Source organism: Falco punctatus (assembly GCF_963210335.1).
Source record: "Falco punctatus genome assembly, chromosome: Z".
NCBI lineage: Eukaryota > Metazoa > Chordata > Aves > Falconiformes > Falconidae > Falco > Falco punctatus.
Window position 1 is genome coordinate 30,382,198 of NC_137586.1, and position 24,421 is coordinate 30,406,618.

Here is a 24,421-nt window from a genome sequence, read left to right on the forward strand (position 1 = left end):
CATATAAGACAGTAACTGGCATTATGCTATGTATTTTCACAAGCACCATTTTTCATTGTAACATGTGACAAACATGATTCCCTATTTAAATACCCAAAACACATGAGATAAAATGATTCTTTTTTAAATAACTGCCCTCAGTGATATGAGCTGATGCCCCAAAGTCAGTCTGACTCCAAAGAGAATAATGAAATAGTTGAAGAATCCTCTTTGTCTTTGATACAGAAGTAAACAAAGGCGTACCTTTTTACAGACTGGTAGCCCACTCTCACATGCTTAACTTGACTACTCCAGCTCCTTCTTTTTAAGATTAAGGCTCATAGAAAGCTGTAATATATATATGAAGGAATGACTGACTGACTTGCAAAATATTCCTTTTTTAAATATAACTGATGAACCTCCGAATTACTAATACCCTTTTTGAATTCTGTATTCCCACTTTCCCTTTGGTCAGGATCTTTCATGATGTATAAGCTCCCTGTTTACTGGACAGCTTGTATATTGAGATACTAGGAAAAGTATTTCAAAAGATTTAAAAGTCAAGGTACTATAGATCTTGAGGTCAGCAACAATATTTCAGATTCATACACAGCAAGTGACAAATTCTGGACAACCATGTAATTAAAAGGAACTTGAGAGATTTATATATACAAAAGTATGTATGTACACATACATGCATATGTCCACACTGGGCCTGCTCCTGCCATTACTGACTTAGGTGGAACAAAACATAGCCCTATACCTTTGAAATTTAAGAGTTCAGGGTGCCTAATTATTCCTGTTTAAGCAAGTTATGCATGTGCAGTGGCGACAGAATCAGCTTTAAGATAGGACAAAATTAAAGCTTTATTAAAAAGTGAAACTTGCTGTCAAGGCACTGGGCTAGATCATACACTAATGCAAAAGGACTGTCCTTTTGCCTGTGTATGTTTGGCTGTGTATGGAAGCCTGATGTCACTTAACCCAATGCAAACCACATATAGTAAAAACTAGACCTTCTATTGCAAACTGAAACAGGGGGACACATTCACGTGTGATCTGAGAAACAGAATAAAAGGGGGAAGAATTTAGAACAGAATTATCTGTATTTAAGCCATATTACTTCTTATTATACATCATTTATGTGCATGGTTTATCCATATATTCTTTGCATTGGTTGGATGAAAATCTCTCCATTAAATATCTAAGCACATATGCTTGTATATAAGAATATACTTCATGAATGTAAATCTCAAAAGATTGCCAGTGTTCATAAACATCTGGCTGTAAATTAATCTATGCAACATAATGGGAAATTAAATTATGAATTTAATTCAAACTGCATTCATCAACTCTCAAATGCTTCTCAAGATGAAAAAATGTTTTTACAAGCACATTTAAAAATTTATCTTTCTAGACTGATTTCAGAAGCATAGTTATGGTCTAGCTTGTGAGAATGAACTTTGGATTCTTGTCCTTTTTCTTAAATCAGGTCACATGAGAATATTAATATACACATTACACAGTAAGTAGTCCACAAAATATATGAACAGGGATTAATAACCTAAAACCTCAGTCTTACATAATGTAAGAGTTGCTCCCAAGGCATACAGGATCACAGTGATAACACATCTCCACTGCAAAACTCATACATGCCTACCTTTCACAAAAGGCCACCTCGTTTGCTTGAATCCTGGACTAAATTCAAGGACCACAGCCTGACACTGAGTAGAAAAATCAAAACCACAAAACCACTTCAGTTTTACATCTATAAATAACCAGAGGGAACACAGCAAACTTAAGAGTAGTTCTTCTTCCTGAAAAAGTGTTATGGAAATGAAAAATGTTTGGGCAACAAGAATTTAATTGAATCAGTACAGATTGTTTTTAAAAAAAATCTGTGGAATTTAGGGAAGAATCTTTTCTACGGGGTAGTTTAAACCTTTCTATGGAGTACTACAGCATATACAGAAATAAAGCTCTACAATATAATTAAAAATCAAGAGAAAGTTAAAATATTCTTATCTAGCAGCTGGACTAAATATAGACAAAGTCCATGTACCTTCTCATGTAGTGCATTTAACTCTTCTTATTCATTGCATAAAGCACTGGGTCAGAAGGAATATTGGAAAAACATCAATAGCCATATTGTATGGCTTAAAATACAGAGGGAAGGAAAAGACACCTAACCCGAGGCCTGTAAGAGATCCAGTACCAATGATCTTTGGCTCAAAAAAGAAGCCGCACCAATGCCTCCAATGGGTAGCATCAGGATATATGTCTAATTTCTGTTCCTTTTTGATGCTGGTGTGTGTTTAACTTTGGAAGCATCATATGCAAACAGGTTGTGCAAAGAGCTGTGTGCCTTTGAAATATTGTAATATGCTCTGGCTTTACTTCTTTTCCTTTTTTTTTTTAAAAAAAAAGGATTTTTCTAAAGCTGTATTCTTCAGTAAGTCCACCCATTCAGCTCGAAAGGATTACATCCAACAAGCAGTTTTCTCATTCAGTCTGTGAATTCCCTTTGATAAATTATAAAGAATAAAGAAGAAAAAAAGTGGAGTTGCTGTACCACAGATGAAAAGAAACAATTCCTAAGGTTTTGGCAAAGCTTGCTTTCTCCAAACACTCCTCAGTTGACTGCTTGATTACGTGATGAATGCTCAGTGATTCTTTTTTCCTCTCCATTATGTATGTATATCAACCCATATCCCCATACATACATTGCAGTTTCATAGAGAGAAAAATTTTGTAGAGCAGTATCAGCAGGGCAAGATGAAATGGAATCAAGCTCTTGTAACTAGATTTATTTTACTTTAACCTTCAGTGTAGACAGATGAAAACTGGCTTGAACAATGATCCACTGCATTTACTTGTAGGAAATTGCTATCCTCAGGCATGCTGCAAGGTGAATCACCAAAGATACCTATGGGTCCTGCTGGGAAATCATAAGCTGGAAAAAACACAAAATTAATTAATTAACTAGGGTAACTGTATATCATGGAGAATACCCTAATACTTAAGCAGAGAACTGGAAATGGCTTTTATACAAATAGATAAACAAACCAAACAAGCCAACATATGTATGAAATTAATACTTACATAACTCACTGCTTACCAAGGTGCTAAAATTGTGATAATTTAAAAAATAAACTTCATGCTTGCTTATTGAGTTTCATCATAACCAACACATGATAAGAGGCAACAAAATATGGTAGAGCTCATTCGCTGTAAAGTGGACCCTGGCACAGAAATGACTAACATTTACAAGCAACCGTAGTAAGCACAAGAGTCACTGTTTGCAGAAAAACTCCCATCTTTTGGTTTATCTCTTTACATACTGCAAGATGCCTCTTTGAAGTTATAGGTGCATTGAGTTTTTAAGGCACTCTGAAGGATCAAGACGTAAAAGAGATTTCAAAGCACAGTAATTGTTAAGTGAAATTATCCTGTGTGGAAGGACAGTAAAAGACTTGGACATCAATTGTGTGTAGGCCCTAAAATTAGGCCCACTGTCTTGTGCTGATCCTATCTGCACATAGGTAACTTCGATTTTTCCAGAGCGGCATGCAAGCCCCCCTTTCAGCTAGGGACTCTAATTTTCAGCTAGGCAGAGACTAAGTCAATCAAGAGTGCACAGAATAGTAGGCACCCAGGTAGTTCTTGTCGTGGAAATGTGAGTAAGTGAAATTCAAGACTGTGAAAAATCAAACATGCATGAAGAAAATCAGTGGTTTGAATTATCTCAGGTCCCTGCTACAATACTTACAGCAGAGTGGAGTGGCTATGCAAATATCACATAGGGCTCAAAGGACTGTATTCCAAAGCAAATGCATGAGCTAGTGACTGACCGCTACCAGTCAGAACCTTGAGAAGCCCTCAGCAGTGTGCCGTCTGTACACAGGCCAGATGTTACTGTGACCCATGGTGACTGGGCCCCAGCACCAACCAATACACAAAGGTCTGAAAACCATCTCCTCTTTGCAAAGGCGCAAGTCTGTCATGATAGGTCCCAGTCACATATAGAGGTCAAGCAGATCTGCCAGTCTGTACTCCTTTGCATACAAACTGTATGCAACTGTCCACAAAGTCCCCAACTATCATTTACCTGTAACACCAGAATGAGCTGAAATAGTTCTATGGAAAATGCCAAGCTCTGCCTGGTCCCCTGATGTGGGAACTAAGCAGTCTTCAAAAGGAGGAACCATATTGCAAGAATCACCATGTTGCATATTCTTCTGAGTGTCAGCATAATGTGGAGGGTTGAAAGTCTGAAGCTGCCCAAAACCTACAACAAGGAGAAGAAACTGGTCAGTAAAAGACCTGGACAGAGATACAAGAGATAGCATGTGGAACCGTGGCCATGAAAATTATAAAAACCTCAATTGTAGCAGCACCAGGACTTCAATTATTTTCCATCAGTAAAGCAGCTTACATATGAAGCTAAGACTTCCTCCAGTTGCTACTAATTCTGAATACAATCCAATTCATGGACATCCTGATTCTAGCATGACTTCTGAGAGGCACTGCCTGGCTAGTAGCTGAAATTTTTCAGGAAATTTCTCCCTTTACTCTGCAGTCCTGCTGTCTGAACTGGTACTCTCCAGATTTTACATTGGCCTGCTGCTAGAAAAAACTAAGAAAATACTTGATCCAAAATTAAGGAACAATACCTAATGTCTGAATAAAATCTGGAGGCCTGTCACTGATGCCGAGACAGCTGGCTGATAGTGGGGACATGCATACGAGACTCAGAAGGGCTGCTAGCTGGTGATCCATGGAGCCTGCTGTTTCTGCATACAGGGTGAGAGTCTAACCCACTCATTTGTAGCAATGAGTCCATATGGAAGAGAACCAAGACCACTGTGTCACATGACATAAAAAATCCCCACCAGGGTTTTTGTTCTTCAAGTTGTTTTTTGTTCCTTAAGTGGTATGTGAAAGAGGCATATAAGCAATGAGTAAATTCACATTGAATCCATACCAAAACAGGGACATCTATGCAATCTAAGAAGCACAGACGGATGTCCTGCAGTAGGTTGGCCAGATTTTTCTCATGGAAGGAGGGTCTTCTCTCCCCTTTAAGAAAATTATGCTAGTCTAATCTTTGGAGATTTTGCTCAGAGTCTGAAGGATGGCTTTTATAGGTAAATGACTTGGTATGCATTTATTTCTGTCTTCTACAATATGTTCTTAGAGTATATATCAGAAATGAAACCGTTACAAATTCAGTATTACAATATATACATATTTTTTCTTTTAAGAACAAATGTGAATCAAGCTTCTCTCTGCCAGTGCTGTGGCTTCTTGTTCTCACCACTCTCTTTCCATGCATAAAGGAAAAAGGAAAAAGACAGTGCATTACCTCCAAGGTGTTACACAGAAATTGTATTGACTATCCAAAAATAGGCCCAGGAGTGATACAGCCTCTGAAGATTTTATTAGCAAACAGCTTATTGCCTAAGGGCTGGTGTGCTGTTCTCTCAATGAAGAATATGTTGTGGTAAGTTATACCAAGACACCACTGTCAGAAAAATTACACCCTACCTCAGAAAGCATCTTAAGGAATTTCCTGTGTCTCAAGTGTATTCTAGAGACATTACTGTCAATAGAAAGAGCTGACATGCAGGGCTGCTTCCTCTAGCCAGTCTAGTTAACCAACACCCATCTGACAAAGTCCTTCCAGCTGAACTTCCTTTTAGTGTAGAAAGATCAACAAAAAGCAACAACAAGAAAACCTTCCCTAAACACTTAAAACATTAACAACAGAAAAAAAGGTAAAAAAGGCAGAAAAGAGGGGTTGAAAAATACCATTTAGTGCATCTTCTATATTTAAACTCCGTACTGCAGATACTGGCTTACAACTCAGGAACTTGAATTACTCCCCTCTCCTTAGGCATCTGTTTATCGTCTGTTGGACATTATAAAAAAGGAGGAAACCTTGTGATTATACCTTCAGTATAATCACAGAAACCTTTCAGTGATTATAAATATTCACGTATTTGACTTCAAAGAGCATTTAGTACTAGGAGGGAATGAGGAATCCTAATTTGGATAGTTACAGGGCCAGCCAACTCAAGTTCATCCGTCCATGTATTTAGGAATTAGCCTCTGTACATCCATACTGTGTAATTAGGAAAGCATACTTATACCAGACATTTAGCTTTCATGCCTGAGATCGACTGATGTCCTTGAGCAGGATCAAACCACAAGCAGTAAGCAAATTAATTGATAGGATTAAAAACTCATCTCCCTCCCTAAAAGTAATGAGATGTTTGGGTGAGTATGACATATGACAAAAGGCCTTTGGGTACCATTTAACAGTTCAGAAAGATCAAGGAGAACTCCCAGAAGATAGATTATAAGCGGAGAAGATCCTTTTAGGAGAAGCATGAGACATGGAATCACAACCTATCTCCATTTGAGAGCGACATGTCTAAATATCTTGTGTATTGTATGACACCTGAACATAACTATTGGCCTATTCATCCATTACTAGTAATTAGCAATGTCTTGCATAGGGCATCTAGTTTTAACTTCTGAATAAAAAATATTTTAAAAATAAAGATTTTATATTGGTGTGGTTTCACACTGCAATCCAAATAAACTTTCCAACCTCAAGTTGCTTTACAGGGATAGTTTATGCTTAGAAACATGTTATGAATATAAGGCACGTGGCAAACATTTTCTGGATTGTGGCTAGGAGCTAGGTGTATTTCCATTAAATTTCCTATGCAAGCATGCACACAGGGCTGTTGTTTACTAAAGCTGCACTAAGTGTTTATGTACAGATAATGCATTTTCATAAGTAAAGCTGGAGAAAGGAGAAGGATGCAGTGGAAAGCATGCTGTATCACTTTATGTGACATAACTGATTTTCTGCCAAGCAGGAGGAAGGATGCATGATTTAGGAGTTTCGTGATTCTATTATTTTTTCTTTGAGACTAGTTTCTGTGGTCTCCAATGACAAAACACATGCATAATATGTGCTTGAATTGAAACAGAAAACTTAGTATTTTAAAGCATCAGAATAGGCCAGGACTATGGACAGAAAAAAACAGTCTGAACCTGCACCCAGGAACTCAGAAAAAGCCTTATGGGGAGGTCTAGCTAACAATGGTGAGCAAAACCATAGTATTTGCATTTTATTTAGTAGACTTGAAAGTTACTTCTGTGTCCACACAGTAAGATAAATGCCTACTTTACAAATAGATAACAAGAATTTAGCTCAGGCAAATAGTTACATAAAAGAACACTGAAACAATTGTCAGTCTTGCGTCTGAAAACCTGCATGAAATAAAGTGTATTTTGACTTCATACAAAAAAAAGGGGAAAAAAGAGGAAAAAGAGAGAAAAAAAAAAAAAGAAAGAAAAATAAAAAGTGGGAGTACAGTTCCTCTTCCACAGCAGGCACAATTTGCATTCTGTGCTCACTCTAGAGAGGCTGAACACTCAGTCTTCATTGTCTTTGGCAGGGGCTGTGAGCACTTTGCAGCCCTAGCTGTAACATGACAGTTTCAATCTTTTTTTCCCTTTTAAACATTAACTGCAACAACACTGAGTCAGACTGCAAAGCATCTTAGGAATTTACAACCCATCAATCCTTAAATATTCAGTCCTGACATTTAAGAATCAGTTGCAGTAAAATAAAATTGAAAGAAAAAACAACAGCAATACAACACTGGACTTGGAAGCTACATAGCTATTGACAGTTTTTGCCTCCTTAAAAATGTTTTTAAATCAACTTTTCTCTCAACCAGCAATAGGACACACTGTACAAGTTTACTGTTGAGTCAGTCTAGTTACCAGAAACAACCATTTCAATCTAGAGTGGTCTGAGCCAGCTGGCAAGACCCTTCAAGACACATGCTGAAATGTCCTTTCATGTCGCTCTGTGCTCATTCTCTATTTGTGCCTTTCTCCCAGCATCCTGCTCTTGATGCGGAATAATCTGGCAGTAACTTTGACTATGGCTAGCTGAAGTCTTGGCAGAAAAACTACTTACTTGGGGGTGACCTAATGCGAGTCACATCCTCTGTGTTTGCTCATTCCCTACTTAAGCAAAAGCATATTGTCTAGCAAAGTCTTACAAGCTTTGACCCATTGGTACATTAACTGCTACATGGCAGAAAGAACCAGAGAAGTGCAAAAAGCACTTTTATCAACTGATAAAGCCCCAAATAACTTTTTAAGATGGAAAGAGAGCACAGGAAATGAATTCAACTTTCTTAGATACATGTTCTTTTCATGATTCAGTGTCATAAATACCTGTCTTGTAAAATGGAGAGCCATAAAGAGGAAAGAGCAGAACAAAGCACACATCATTCTCTTCCCCTCAGTTATTTAGCACTATTCAAAATGTCTTTGTCCACCTCTGCAGTGCATCAGGTCACAGCGTAGAAGTCTTTGAACATGTTACAGCAAAATCTAAACTGGTATCAGGAGCTCTTCCCTTTATTCATATGGAGCCACGCCCAAGATCATCTACACTACTGCTGAATGTAGGATAACATAAAACCATATGCAATTCAGGCCCTAGACCCTGACCATAGCTGGCTCCTCATTTGAGATTATCTGTTAAAGAACTACCTGTAGCATCAGTTTTCTGTCTTCATGCAGCATTGGAAAAATAAAAAAGGCAAACAGGTTGGCTAATGAAGTTCCAGCAACCGAACTTTTCTTCTCAAGACTGCAACTCTGGATTTTATCAGTTGCTGTGTTATTAAGATATTTAAAACACACACACGCACAAGCTTACGTCAATTGTGTTTCTTTGAACCAGTACACTATAGCCAAGGTCCATAATGTCAAAAGACAGAATAAACACTTATTTTTTCTGGCATGATAGCATTATTTCCTTAGGAAAGTGAAAAATTTTAAATATGATAAGTAAAATAGATTTATACTGCAAGAATCTCTTCTAAAAGCAAGAAGTTCTTGTTCTTTGTCACATACCAGCCTTGCCCTGAGAGATACTGAACATCTGAAAATCCCAGGTACACAGTCCACCTCAAATTCACAGCTGAAATCACGATCCACATAAGTTTGTGATAGAGTCCTGATCCCATTGAACTGATATGGACAAAGATTTCATTACAGATATCTAATGAATGACTGCCACAATTGTAATTTCCATAAGGTAGGATGTTTCTGATGGACATCTATTTCCTCCTCAGTCAGCTCTCTGCCTGGCACCACAAACAGAGAATATTTTCTAAAGAAAATCATTATAACTGCCATTAAGAAATACACATCGGGGGTCAGCAGTCTTTAGTGCTAAGGTATGTCAAAAATACAGCTGTCTTTGGCCTGAACTACTTCAAAATAGCATTCCTCTGCAGTATATTTCTACAGTTTCCACTAGGTGAGTTACACAAACGTCAAGTAATCATTTGGTACCATCTGAGTGTGAAGAACAAAAGGAAAAGAAAGAGTTAGACAGAGATATGAGTTATGTATTGTACTGCCAGACTGACTTGCAAATGTGAAAACCTACAAATGTTTCTATTTATTTAAATCTGATTATTTGAAATTAAAAGATAACTGTTACCAGTAGAGCTGCCTGTATAGATACACTAGCATAGCTAACTCATATCAGCTAACAATTTTTTTAAAGAAATAGCAACTTTTTTTCACTGAATATTTTGCATGACTTTTCTATTTCTTGCATTATTCACCCAGCACTGGTTATCAGCTTAACTCACAAACACAAACGACATGAGTTACAGGCACAATTTTAAAGGACAGTCAGGTTTCTAGTGCAAAAATATTCAGTCTCAGAAGCATCCAAAATCAAGTCAGCTACATCCATGCCCAAAGGAGTTTTACCTCACCCTATACTGTAAGAAGCTCACTCGCTGTGGAGGAGGAATTTCTGTTGCTGTTCTTTTCTTTCATACCTCATGCCTCTCTTCTGACTTGTCTTGCAGCAGTACCTTATTCTTGCAGCTGCTAGTGCACGGCAGATGCCTTTGTCTTCAGGTACCTCTGCCGAGATCCCTGTAGCTGTTCTCAGCTGAAAAGACTCACCAGTGCAATACAGGTCCTGGACCAATTGTTGCAGATTTCTAGTACCTGTACTGTCTTCTGTCTACAAAGACACAGTACAATGGTGTACAGTGGTGTACAATGGCATCAAGCTGGAAAGTCATCACGCCAGTCTCCAGTTCAGGATAGTTTAAGATTTACTGCATATGGTAATCCAATAAAAGACACTACTGTCTAATGAAAGAAGTGCTTCACTTAAGCTCAGTCAGTTGTCTAACATCATCACTTCCAAACATCCCACGCAGTAAAGGAAATTGTGATTTTCACAAGAGAAAGGAAAGTGAATATATAGTCTATTATATAACATTAACCAAGGCAGTAAAAAGCCCTCTCTGACATTACTGTGCATCTGATGCTGAGAATCACTCTGAACAAATAATGAAATTTGAACACTAAACAATGTTCTTTCAAGAAAAAGCAGTTTCACAGCACAAGTAGATATTAAATGTAAGAGGCTTGTCAGTCTTGGATCTCCTGCATAATTTCTTTCTAAAGGATAGTGCTCAGAGATTTCCATGAGTTTTAAGATGCTTAGGCTTTCAGTAAGGGAGTCTGTTTAGAACTTGTTTTCTTCAAAAAGCTTTTGGACAATGAAACTCTTTCTTCCTCAGTACAGACAATTCAAATGGAGTTGACAAGTTTAAGAATACATATTAAGACAAAGATATCACCATTGTTTGGTAGCAGACTGAGCTGAAGTGGCTATAGCTACAGCACTTTATACCATTAAAAGGCAGGTTCTGAACTGTATACCAACTAGTCCAGGCTGATGAGGTAACTCCATAGTGTTTTTCTACATTATAATGATGTGACCAAAGAAGACGGCAATCTTTGTATTGCTGCTGGGAAAACACAACCAAGAACTCTTGAAACATTTGTTTTTGAGAGGGAGAGTTTAGGCAAGCCTTTCAGGCACACAGGGCAAACACTTTCAGTGTAGCACACAGGAGTGAGAGAGCTGTGCTTAAGTTGGAGGGAGTACATTCTGAACAATACCTCTTATAGCAAATATAGGTTACTTAATCTTTGAAAGAACATTTAATACCCAAATGTGGCTATTGTATTGCAATGTGTTATATCTTTCAACACTAAATAAATAAATAAATTAAAAGTTCAGCCCACATTGTCTTCCTACTAGTTTTAAGTGCAGAGATCTTTACAAGTGCAACTGAGTTGCTATCCATACGTATGTAATTCCTGTCAGCAATGTCTCTTTTTAACATAGGTTTTCTGAGGACAGGGAGGCAAACACAGTAATGCTAATGTGGGGTTAAGTAAAGTACGGGTTTGAGGTCCAAGCCCTTGGCGTTATTAGGTTTTTGGTCCACTCAGAAGATAGCGTTAAGCTCTACCTTAAATTTGGATTTGGAAAAGGGCTTCAGTCCATATGTGACATCAGCCCAGATGAGGGTCTCTACTGGGCCTTCATCCTATCATGGTTTTAATGACTCATGTATTTTGTCCTTTTAAATCCTCTTTGGACTGTAGCAGAGGAAGACAGGACCACAGTAGCATCACTCTGGTCTACCCTAAAGAGAAGATGCCCAAGCAGACATGGAGCTTGCTGCACAGGTCAGTGCAAATCCTGTGTGGAGCAGCAACTAATCCAAGATGATCTGTGAGCCTCTGAGAGGCAGGATTCTTTGGAAACTGTTCAGCTTTGGAGCAACTGGTTGTGATCCTGGCTTCTACAATTACTGAAGCTCCTGTGACCATGACAGGAAGAGAGCAGTAAAGCCACCTATGCACTCAAAGACAATTTTTGCTTTAGGCAGGAAGACAGACTTTAATGTCCGGATGCCTTTCTGAAAGATGAGTTCTTGCCAAATATTCAGCATAAAAGGGAACTAAGTAAAAGGTTGGAAATAGGAAGGCTAACTTGAGCCCTTCATACCCATACACTAGGAATTTATTGGACTTGTTCTGTCATGTCTTCATATATGTCATATGACAATGAACAGTATATTAATAAATTTCATTCTGTACTCAGCTGGCTCTAGATTATTTGTGCAACTTTAATCAGAGAATAGATAAAGCCAGCAATAACTCTTTACATCCATTGGTAAATTTCATGTTCTAGCACTAACCAGTGATGTACAGGATTGCCAGCTCCTGGAAGAAAAGTACCTGGCTCAGATCTGCTCATGTGTGGTCTAGTATGACAAGAACAAAGCAGGACTGGCACCTTCCTTTCTCTCTCTTACTCTCATAAACTCTTCAAGATGCCTCAGTGTCCTGTCTCATCCCTTTGCTTCAAAAGACTGCTTCCATCAGTGGAAGAAAATAAAAGAAGCCTTAGTGTTCTGAAGATGTTTCCTTGTGGCCCTACCCACAGCTACAATCCCTTCAGAAGTAAATCAGCTCCAGCGTGGCCTTACCCCTGGCTGCCTCCAGGGCTGTACCTGCTCTGTCGTGGGCTTATTCACGGCCACACACTTTGAGGTGCTCCAGCATGACTCACACACAGCCACTGATGCTTCAAGGTGAACCTACTGCAGTATGGACTTATCCACAGCCACAGATGCTTCGAGGTGTACCTTCTCCAACATGGGCTTGCTCTTGGGCCACAGTTCCTTCAGAGGTGTATCTGCTGTGGCACAGACATAATGATGGCCACAGACGCTCCAAGATATACCTGCTTGGGCGTGGACTTATTCATGGCCACAGGTGCTTTGGGGTGTCCTGCTCCTACACGGGCTCATCCACAGGTCCCTTTGACTTGAGTTCACACTGGAGTTCCAGCCTGCCCAGTACAGCAGCACAGAAACAGCAGCGATGCCCTGGCCACCTGCCAGCCCCGGCGCATCGCCATGGCTGTTATCAGAATGTTCCCGGGCACAGCACAGTGAGATGACAAGCAGTACAGCAGTACAGCAAGCAGCGAAAGCAAGAAGCAGTCAATAACGAGCACTAGGCTCTAATGCACTGTAAGGCGAGCAAGCCCCATGGCAAGCACAGAAACCTGCCCCTTAATAGCTAAACAGCAATAACAGCTATAAATTCAAACTAGCACATTCCAGTCAAATCTGTTGTTATCTCAAACCCTTCGAGCCCCATGTTGGGTGCCAAAAAGGACTGTTGTGGTTTAACCCAGACCGGCAACTCAGCACCACGCAGCCACTAGCCCACTCCCCCTACCCAGAGGGGTGGGGAGGAGAATCGGAAAGGAAGGTAAAACTCAAGGGTTGAGATAAGAACAATTTAACAGGTAAAGCAAAAGCCGCGCACACAAGCAAAGCAAAGCAAGGAATTAATTCACCACTTCCCACGGGCAGGCGGGTGCTCAGCCATCCCCAGGAAAGCCGGGCTCCATCACACGTAATGGTTACTCGGGAAAACAGACACCATAAAGCCAGAGGTCCCCCCCTTCCTTCTTCTTCCCCCAGTTTATATACTCAGCATGGCATCATGTGGTACGGAATACATCTTTGTCTAGTTCAGGTCACCTGTCCTGGCTGTGTCCCCTCCCAATGTCCCCTGCCCCTCCAGCCCTCTCACTGGCAGGGCCCAAGGAACTGAAAAGTGTTGACATAGTTTAAATATTACCCAGCAACAACTAAAAACGTCTGTGTCCTACCAGCATTGCTCTCACACCAAATCCAAAACACAGCACTACATCAGCTACTAAGAAGAAAGTTAACTCTATCCCAGCTGAAACCAGGACAGATATCTATTCTGATAATTCTCAGGAAGCCTGATCAAAAAGTAGAATCCCAAGGCCTATGAAAGTCCAGTGTGCTATGTACCTTGTATATGTAAATATGGCAAATGATGTATTTAAACAGTTGAAAGGAAACAGCATTACTTACTGCTGTCAACACATTTCTGAAATGTTAACATAATTACCATTCAAACTCCATACCAGCTAGAAAAAAACCCAAAACAACCTAACATTGTTTTCAGCTGCTGTTAATTTTCTTCTTGGCTACAGAAGTTTATACTTGGTTGAACAAAGAGGGAGACAGAAGTCTTGCAGAAGCTGTTTCCACAGTGCAAGCAGGAACACAGCTGTAAGAGATGTATGCTAATAAAAGAAGAGGTCTCAAACATTCCACAAGTGCAAGGGAAAAAAATACTCCACCTCTTGAAAACCTGGTAACACTTTATGTGTAAAGTCAGGAGGGAGTAGAAGCATAACATTAAAAAGCTAAAAGCAGAGGCCATCACAGAATTATTTGCAGTTCTATTTCAACAACAGCTCTGAAAATGTCTGAAGAGAAACACATAACTCCATAATAAGATGAGTAACAATTAACTAAGCTAAGAATTTTAAGGAAGTCTGAAGGCCGGGCCCTGAAGGCTGCTTTCCAGGGTCTTTCAAAAGGAAAGGTGTGTTGAAATAGCAGCACCAGCCCTTGAAGCATTTAATTTGAAACGAAGCAGCAGTGATAAACAACTAACATCGGTGGCGAAGGTTCTTCCTTCTTACCTGGGATGTGGAGTCTATTTGGTTGAAAAGAAGGATTTGCTGCTGGCTGGTATGTCTTTAGAGGCATTCCTGCAGGCTGTTGAAGGTGGGGAGGTTGTGGAGTCTGTCTCTGCATCACATGATGTGGAACTGAAATTCTCTGGGGGCTGATGTGGTAAGAAGGAGCCAGAGCAACAAACCTAGGAGTTCAGAAACACAAAACTGTAAAAATCCCAATAGATAAGAGCTAGAGACTGTTTCTACTTTACCCAGTTCACTGTAATGCTTAGCACTTAGCATAGATACAGATTTCCAAAAGAACAGTGTGCAGCCCAGATACGGAGAAATTTTCAAATGGTGACATACCATTAGATTTGGCAACTGAGAAATTAAAATAATTTTAATTGCACCTTTATCATGGAAAACTCCTTTTAACTTCTGTGGGTGTGCTTAAGTCTTAATGGGAGGACCTGATGTGGGATCTGATTTCTGAGGCATTGCCAGCTGTCTCATTGAAAGCTTTGTATCATCTGTATCTGTCAATAAATAGCTGTACTTCCTTACTGGAAGTCAGCAGTCAGTTCTGGTCATTGGACACTGCGGAGTCAGATATTAGGTTCAGGTTTCAAGTACTAGAAATCTTTTTCTGTTACATAAAGCTATTAAAAAAAACCCAAACAATGAAACAATCTGAAGCCAATACAATGTAAATGGAGGCAAGTGTAAACCACTTACAGTTGGGCAGAGTCTGACCACATCAAAATGTTGATCTAGAATCAAAGCATAAACTTACAAATCTGGCAGAAGAGAACAGTTCAGACTGAACCTGGCAGTGCACCTGCCACAGAGGTTGTTCACTTCAGGGGTATGTTTTGCCCAGCACTGGCACTACAAGGACACACTACTCTGAGGATATTACATGAGGGTCTTTTACAGACTTCTTAAGTTTAACTTTTTTCTACATTTCCTTCAAATTGGGTACCTCAAAGTACACTACAAATAGGTGCTACAGACATTTGTGCAGGTGGAAAGTTGAGGTTATAAGAGCTCTGGTCTGCACCCCCAATGAGCAAAACAACTACCCACTTCACCAATGGGATCCAATTAGTAAATGAAAGCTCAGCCTGGGCTCAGCTCAATACAACAAAAGGTGCAATAGTGCTAGTAGCACTACAGAACTGCTACAGAACTGCAACCTTCTGGACAGGTTGTAACTGCATTTAAATCCAAGACACCTGAGATCTTTTATGTTGAAGCTCAGAATCTGTATCTGACACATATTATCTGTGTGATTATGAATTAATTTGAAACCTATTTACTATATTTCTGGTAGATCCATAACTTAAATTTGGAGTATAGCAAGTGTCAACTTTGCATGATTTTAAGACAGTCTTTTATTACTACTATTATTTAAAAAATCATGGGATATCATCCTCTGTGTTTTCAAAATTAATTTGTGAATATTAATTTCTGAAAAACTGTTTTAACCAGCAGCCAACAACCAGGGAAAATCTTTTTCAAAACTTACAGTGGAAGCACAGTTTTACAGATTTCACATTGGTTTTAACATCTGAAAAGCCCTCTTAATAACAACAACAATAATAATAATACTTTTATTTTAAAAATATTGGAAATTTTTGATGATGATGATGCTGCACTGCTTTGTATAGCCAGACAGAACTCCTTTTTTGGCAGACTGTAGTGACCTTTATTATGATTTATTAATCACTTAATGAATCCCTGGCTTACTTATATTGGTGACTATAGTTACCTACTTTTACCTCCCTTGTGCCTAACAAAAAAACCCTTGGACTTGTCTCAGTCCAGATTTGTCCCTGAACAAATAGTGTGTTACTGAGGGTACTTCAAATTTAATTTTGTTCCGGAAACAATCAGGACCATCTTGTAACCACTTGGAAACTGCCATCAAGAATTGTGGTCAAGCCCTGGAGCCGATGCAATTAGGAATCAGCCAGATTTGCAGAAAGGTGCCTTTCCCCTAATGCCTGCTGGACACAAAATCATAGCAGGAATGCTTCTGGAGCCATCAAGTAGTTTCTCCTTTTCCAACAGTAGCCAGGGAAAAGTGTCCTGCTGGGGAATGAGTTGTTGAAGGGACAGAGTGCACCCTCAGCCAGTTTGCTGATGACACTAAACTGGGAGCAGTGGCTGATACCCCAGCAGGCTGCGCTGCCATCCAGCAGGACCGGGACAGGCTGGAGAGCTGGGTGGAGAGGAACCTCATGAAGTTCAACAAGGGCAAGTGTAGGGTCCTGCACCTGGGGCGGAACAACCTCATGCACCAAGTAGAGGATAGAGGTTGACCTGCTGGAAGGCAGCTCTGCGGAAAAGGATCTGGGAGTTCTAGTGAACAGCAAGTTGCCCATGAGCCAGCAGTGTGCCCTGGTGGCCAAGGCGGCCAGTGGGATCCTGGGGTGCATGAGGAGGAGCGTGGTCAGCAGAGGCAGGGAGGTTATCCTTGCCCTCTGCTCTGCCGCGGTGAGGCTGTGTGTGGAGTGCTGTGTCCAGTTCTGGGCTCCCCAGTTCAAGAGAGACAGGGAGCTACTGGAGAGGGCCCAGTGGAGGGCTGCAAAGATGATGAGGGGAGTGGAGTGTCTCCCTTATGAGGAAAGGCTGGGAGAGCTGGGCCTGTTTAGCATGGAGAAGGGAAGACTGAGAGGGGATCTTACCAATGTCCGCAGTATCTTAAATGGAAGTGTCAAGAGCGTGGGGCTAGCTTTTGTCAGTAGTGCCCAGTGGCAGGACAAAGGGCAGTGGGCACAAACTGCAACACAAGAAGTTCCATCTGAATATGAGCAAGAACTTGTTTACTTTGAGGCTGACAGAGCACTGGAACAGGCTGCCCAGAGAGGCTGTGGAGTTTCCTTCCCTGGAGATACTTAAAACCCACCTGGATATGATCCCATGCAACCTGCTCTAGGAGAACCTGCTTTAGCAGAGTGTCATCTCCGGTGGTCCCATCTCACCCTGACCATTCTGTGATTCTGTGATTTGATAGCAAGCAAGATAGACGGCAAAATTAGCAAAGCTTACCTGTTTTGATGAGATTAGTTAAAATGGCACATATATAGGGGTTTTGTTAATGACCAGTACCAGTCATGGCTACATGGAAAAAAGATTTTGCTCTAGTATTTGTTGACTGGAGCTGGCACAATCTAAGCAATATGTGGAAAAGGAAGGGAAGAGGAAAGTTAACAGTACAGTCATATAGTATAAATAGTGTACTTATATAGCGTTTATAACTATTCATATAGTTTGTTTTAGCATGGCTGGCCACCTGTAAAAGAGTCTTTGATGTGGTAGAGACACAACCTTTCAAGTCTCTGTAGCAAGGATAATATATACAAGGCGTTTTTTCACCTATGTCAAGTGCGTTAAGACTCCTTGGTTAAAGAACTGGCTGTGATGAATTGTCTGGGCATTAAAGGCTCGAAGGGGTTAATTTTGTAGGTGGAGAAAATACTGAGAAGTGGGTGGTAGAGAAATCCTTTTTTGTTAAAATTCCACCAAGCAGAACTGCCATTGCAACCTAAGACAGTGGAGACAGGTATTGTAACTGTGGTATCAAGTTATCACTGTTCAAGCTGATTGGAAACAAGGAAAGCAAGAAGAGAATTACCATTCAAAGCTCTGCCTGACCTATGGCTTTTTGATGGTGCTCCCCTTTTTCCACAGGAATTTGAAAGATTCAACGCCTCAGAATTATCTTGGCTGTTGTTCTTTTAAGCTGGCAGTCTTTCATTTGATTTCACGCTCCCAGCCTCAGGAAGCTCATGGAAGTACATGACTGGCCCAGCAATATGGGACATTGTACTTATACAGGCATCTCTCAGTGGGCTTCTCCCACCTCCACTGCTTGATGCTTTCCCGAGTTGTCAGCTGCATCCCCTTCAGAGAGCTCTCTGTAGCTAAGTAGACAGCTGCCCTTCCTAAAGGGAGAAGGGAGAGCAGGAAATTTGGTCCAAGACTGGAGCCAACGTGTCCATGACAAGAAAAATCCCAGGTCTCTCATGGATTTCAGTGCCATCTTGAAAGGAATTCCCATTGACTCACTGCCTGCTTCACTTAACCACCATCTGAAAAAGAATAGCATCTCAGAGCTGCAACAAGAAGCTGAGTTTTCCGTGCCTTTTTTTCCCAGGAGATGAGGAAAAGGGCAACAGAAAGAACACAAGGCAGCACAACAGAGCCTTCTGCTGATCTGTCCTCCTCCCTCAATGCTTGAAACCTCACCCTGTGTAAGCAAGGAGCACAGGAAGGGTGGGAAGGATGGGAGACTGTCAGTTTGAGGGCACAACTGGGGAATGATGGATTGCAAGATAGAAGTGAGAACCACTACAGCAAAGAAAACCTGGAGTGACATATCTTCTTTTTGAGGAAATCCAGAAGTGGCTAATCTAATTGCTATATATGCACACATATGTACACATACATACATACAGTGGAAAGAGTAAGCAACACCAGGAGTTCAAATTTCAAAATGCAGACAAAAATTGTGTAGAGTCATTTAAAAAATCTATAATCACATTGATTTGGCATCTAAAATATAATTTCTGAAATATTGTATTTAGCTCTAATGGTACCATGAATCACCCCTGACGCATCTTCTTTCCTCTCTCAAATTCTCCCTCCTGTGTGGCCATATTCATAGGGTATCAGAAAGCACTTTTCAAATGTGGGTATAAAGATTACCTTGAGTCACCAGAAATAAGTGTAAGGGCAAACTTACTTTAAAAAAAAACCCAAAGAGTGTGAAGGTAAAATTACTCTGATCTTTTTTTTTTTTTTTTGTAGTCAAAGAGAATCAATTTTACCAAATCTTTGAGGGCTGCTAATGTATTCTAGGAAACAGGACTTAAGACTTCTTATTGCCGTTCGCTAAATAAGCCAGATGACACCAAAAATGTCTGATACAACCAATTCTTCATTTCAACAGAAAAAATCAAGTTAAGAACCCAAATACCAAATAACCATTTGGGCTGCAGGACAACAGCTCTGTCAGTTTCATATCCCTAGAAGGTTAATATAGTTCCATTTTCCCTATTTGTACTGTTTCAGAGTTGTAGGGAAAAAAAGTTGATTCTTGCTAAATCTAGCAAAAGATTATTATTTCATATTACATTAAATTCTGTGTTTCACTCTGCCCAACTAGTAGTTTGCTGGGAAAAAGGTTAATTCCAATTATTTTACAGTTTCCAATAAATTCTGCAAGGGAGTAGGAGCATGACAAAAATAATGACAGCATATTGTACTATAGTTGTAATAGTAGCAGGTAAAGAAAACATTTTCTTTGCTTGGCAACAGCAAATAAAATATTTTCATTGCAACTAAATATTTATATTTAAAATGCATTGAAAAGAAAGCAAACTGCAGCTGCATATAAACAAGGCAAGAGAAGACACAGTTAACCTACCATTACTCTACGCTACACTATGGCACAAAATGCTACTAGCAGGAATTAACTGAGATAGGAACTATGTAAGTATGTTGGATGTAGCTATGTCTTCATCCTCTGCTTTTTCTCAACTTTGCACTAAAAAGTAAAGCATGTGCCATCATTTAGACAACATTAATTCTTATGGCTGCTTTCAATATGCTTCCAAAATGGAAATGGAACATAAAAGCTGAAAATGTTGATTTTTTTATTCTTCAGAGGTCACAGTTTTCTTTGAGCAATCTGGAAATACGATTTATTGGGTTGCTGCTCTGTTAATTGGCTGAGTTCTAATAATTTTTATTGGACGGCAACAGTTTGGGCATATATCCAAATGTTATGTAGTTGACACAGCCAGATCAGCCTTTCATCTCATTTCAGTTGAAGTTTTGGCTGAACAGAATACAAAACCATAGGCTTCCTGTAGCTGGTTGCTGTCTCCAGCAGTGTCCTGTACAGTGCTGCACTTTCTGACATTAAGCGAGGAACAATCTATGCTTGCTCCCTCTTGATTGCCTTTGTATTTCTAGGCAAATGTAGAAAATCCAGGGTGCTGTCTCTGTTCCCTGCTTTAAACATCCCTGTCATTCCACTGTGGTCACACATTTTGGTGTGGCTCCATACTTCATGCTGTGTGTGAGTGAGTTTGCCGCTCCTCAGTCCACTGTCAGTGGGGGAAACATTCTGTTGTAACACAGTACGCTATAACCTAACTTATTGCACTGTAGGTTAGTCCAGCTAGCTATCAAGGACAATCAAATAAGCATGGTTTTTAAAAAAACACTTGCAAGGAAAGCATAACTTTTGCCAAGCATAATTTTGAAAAATCAGATGTTTTCCCCAAAAGTCATGAATGCATTCATTTGACCAAAATAACAAAACCCTAAATTTTTACTTACCTATGATATAACATGTTTCTCTCCAATATTTTTGTCTGTTGCAAATGATTTTTTTTTAAAAAAGGAAGGGAATCTTCTCCAATAACAGAAATATTTTGGCCCACACAAAACAAAATCTTTGTCCATACCAAATTTGCACTTACCAGGCACAGCAATGATTCCACAGCAAGTTTCTATCCCCATGGTGTTTCAGGGGAGTAGATTACATGTGCCTGTAAACTTTAATTTTATATCCCTCATTTCAGTCATTAACAAGTGTCTAAAACCCCTTTTCATGCTCAGGCTTCAGGATCACAGGAAGAGCTATTTCAGATCAAACCAGTGGTCCATCAAGACTGAAGAAGGGATGGCAGGAAGAAAGAATATCCCACCTGACCACATGCTCTTTGGTGAGAAGAAGAAAAGAGATTTTAAGTGGAGTTTAAAGTGAAATTTAAGGAAGGAAGCTGTAAGCAGACACCTCAATATACAGATTCCTTGGGGACAGAAACACAAATTTAAAATCTCAGCATTTTCTCTGGCTGTGTTGTATTAAGAGAACCCAGTTTCTAGCAAATGCAAAGAAAAGAAGAGTGCCTTTGAAAAACAGAAGCATGGAAACAGGCTGGAGAAAAATTCCAAGCTAGCCTGGCTGTGAAAGGATGTTGTAGTGAGGTGGGTATCGGTCTCTTCTCCCAGGTAACAAGCAAAAGGACAAAAGCAAATGTTCTCAAGTTGCACTAGGGGAGGTTTAGACTGGTTATTAGAAAAAAATTATTCACTGAAAGGGTTGTCAAGCATTGGAACAGACTGAGTTGGAAGTGGTTGAGTCACCATACCTGGAAATAATATTTAAAAGACACACAGATATGGTGCTTAGGACATGGTCTAGTGGTGGATTTGGCAGTTCTAGGTTAATAGCTGGACTCAGTGGTGTTAAAGATCTTTTCCAGTCTAAATGGTTCTATGACTTTATGGCTCAGGTTCAGGGTTAGACCTGCTGCCCTCCACTCTAGCGTCTGTCACTTATATGTGTCATTTGCTCACTAACAAAAAGTGATAATGTCTTAGCAGACAAGCCTCTGAAGTGCACCATGCCTGGAAAGAAATTACTGTACTGATTTCAAAACCACACTGCTAAGATATTTAACTAAAGACTTTCTTTGAGGCATTTCTTCTTTGAGACTTTCTTCTTGATGCTACATACAAGGGGCTTTCTAATATGCAAAGACTGGATGCCTCAAATCCTTGGTTAGAACTACTCAGAAGCTTTTGCTTCTGGAAGTCTGGCTTGGAGCTACTTATTATTTTACAGCAAAAGCATAAAAGGAATATAACCACACACTCAAGTAAGCAAAAAGAAGCACTGTTGTAGAACTTCTTATAGTATTACAGTAATACTAAACTGAACAGTTCAGCCTGAAGCCCTTCTTTCCAGCTTTAGTCTCTAGAATTTCCTGTCAAGCCAGGATGTGTCATGCTTCAGGGACATACCACTAGCTCTGGTTCACAGAAAGGTGAAAAATCATCTGGAACACCAAGTCCAAATGAAAAATTCTGTTCTGATCTCACATTGGTTAACAGGCTACTTTTTGCACAAAAGCAAGCCTTAAAAGCAAAATGTGTATGTTGGGCAATTAAAAATAAAATAAAATAAAATAAAATAAAATAAAATAAAATAAAATAAAACAAAACAAAACAAAACAAAACAAAATAAAATAAAATAAAATAAATTATTTCAAGCATTTGGCACCATCAAGTTTGGGGCACTGAGCTGTACAAGTTAACTATATATATAAAACCAAAACTTTTAATCTGCATTTTAATTAGACTGCTTTTTCAGCTTCCTTGAATGCCCATGCCTTCCTTTATTACAAAAATGAGTGAAAAGGAAGCCAAGTACATATTCCGTTTTATACATGTGCTTTTGGATACCATTACCATTTGGTACCTTCATTGAACAGTTGCAGTATTTCATGTTAGGGGAGCACTGAAAATTAGTATCAAAAAGCTGGAACAAACATAAATCTGCATTTTTATTATGCATGTTCTCTCCTTAGATAAATTAACTTTCCTCTTGGATCCAGACTCTCTGTCTGACTTGTTGTCTGTGTACATTGAGTTTTGTACACAGAATGAAGGCAGTGTAAGATCTGGCCCACATTTGCTTCAGTTTTTTGCACTTTAAGCTTTAGAGCTTAATGAAGTCCACACTCTCCCTCCCATCATCTAGGTGGAGAAAGGTGCAAAAGAAGCCATCCAATTATTTCTCTATCCCATGGTACCTGCAGATGTAAGGAAAGTGCTTATTTCCTTCCACTTCTGTCACAAACCTGAGTCTGCTGTCCAGACTGGAAGGGGCATACGACTGGCCCTCAGAGTCACCAAAGCAGCCAGGCCAGCTTAGATCAGCTTCAAGTGCAACAAATGCAGGCTATTGCGGCAGCGAGTGCTGGTCAGCCAGTCCTAGCTCTGGAATGACCCCAGGTACTCTCAGTGTGTCGGGAACCGCACTGCATGGAGGGGAGCAAATCCCCTGCTTGCACCCCTAAATCCTGCAGTGCTCTCAGTGATGAGATTGGGATAAACAGGATGATTCACACCTTTCCAAGGCACTAATTCTGGCACTTTGTATACCGAAGTGTTGGTTTGTTCAGTTCACATTTTCACAGCCATCATCACCCCACAAAGTGGTTCAAATGACGCCTATCTATTCAAGGGCCCCTCAGCAAGTATACTGTATTAGATTCAAGATGCAGATTCTGCATCAGTTTTTCTTCTAAACATTTCCATTAATTTGTACTATATGTTCTGTAATCAAATCAACAACTGCTGTAATACTTTGTGGTTTTCTGAATTTAAGTTGCCACTCGTCAAACCACCTAAATGAAGATACTGGCACCTTTTAAAAAAAAATCCAAAGTAGTTCCACGTATGGGAATTAGCACTTAAGGACTTTTTAGAGATAGTGTATACAGTTGATGTATGAGAAAGGAGCGTATGGCACTAGCTTTTTGTTACTGTTAGTCTGTAGAGTACTGTAGTATCCTGAGGTCAGTAATGCATTCAAGGACTTAACAAGTAAGTCACTCTAAATGTGTCTGCTATGGTCCTACACTAATAACTGCCACAGAAATGGGCTAATGGGAAAAATAACTGTCAGCATTTAATTTATACCTGTAGTAACTATTGACCTGTCCCTGCCTGTCATGTCAGGCAATTGCTGTGTATGGAGGCTAGACACTTCAGGCACTGGAGAGAAAACTATACCAGGAAGGAAAAGCCTCTGGGTCAAGCAAGAGAGCATGGGCAGCCCCAGAGTTTGCCAGGGCAAGGGAAAAAGTTCCAGACTGTTTGGCCAGGAATGGAGAGGAAGAAATGAACCATGAGATGAGTTCCCAATGATCACAAGTTTCATCTTAGAGTCGCGCACAAAAATCTCAACAATTTCCAGTTGCTCCAGAACTGCCTGAATTCACATGTTCAGTCTGAAATCACAAACTACTTTCACACCTGTTGTCAATTCCCTGAGCTATCATGTTCTTCCATGTTCCTGATACAAGGGAGAGTGAGTACTGCTTTCCTCCAAAGAAACTATGCTTGCTTATCAGTAATTATAATCTAGTGAATGTTCTTTTCAGGTTTATAATTGGG

At 39.9% G+C, this 24,421-nt stretch overlaps 1 protein-coding gene across 1 annotated transcript in view; it reads right to left on the bottom strand.

The window, feature by feature from the left end:
- Positions 1–6: 6 nt before the first annotated feature.
- Positions 7–24,421, bottom strand: part of GLIS3 (GLIS family zinc finger 3) — a 174,763-nt gene continuing 150,348 nt past the window's right edge. Inside the window, exons 8-10 of the mRNA XM_080370950.1 lie at positions 14,456–14,634; positions 4,088–4,267; positions 7–2,932 (exon numbers count right to left, since the gene is read on the bottom strand). Of these exons, the coding sequence (XP_080227076.1) occupies positions 2,796–2,932; positions 4,088–4,267; positions 14,456–14,634 (496 nt within the window). The 3' untranslated portion in view covers positions 7–2,795. The remainder of the gene's footprint in view (positions 2,933–4,087; positions 4,268–14,455; positions 14,635–24,421) is intronic.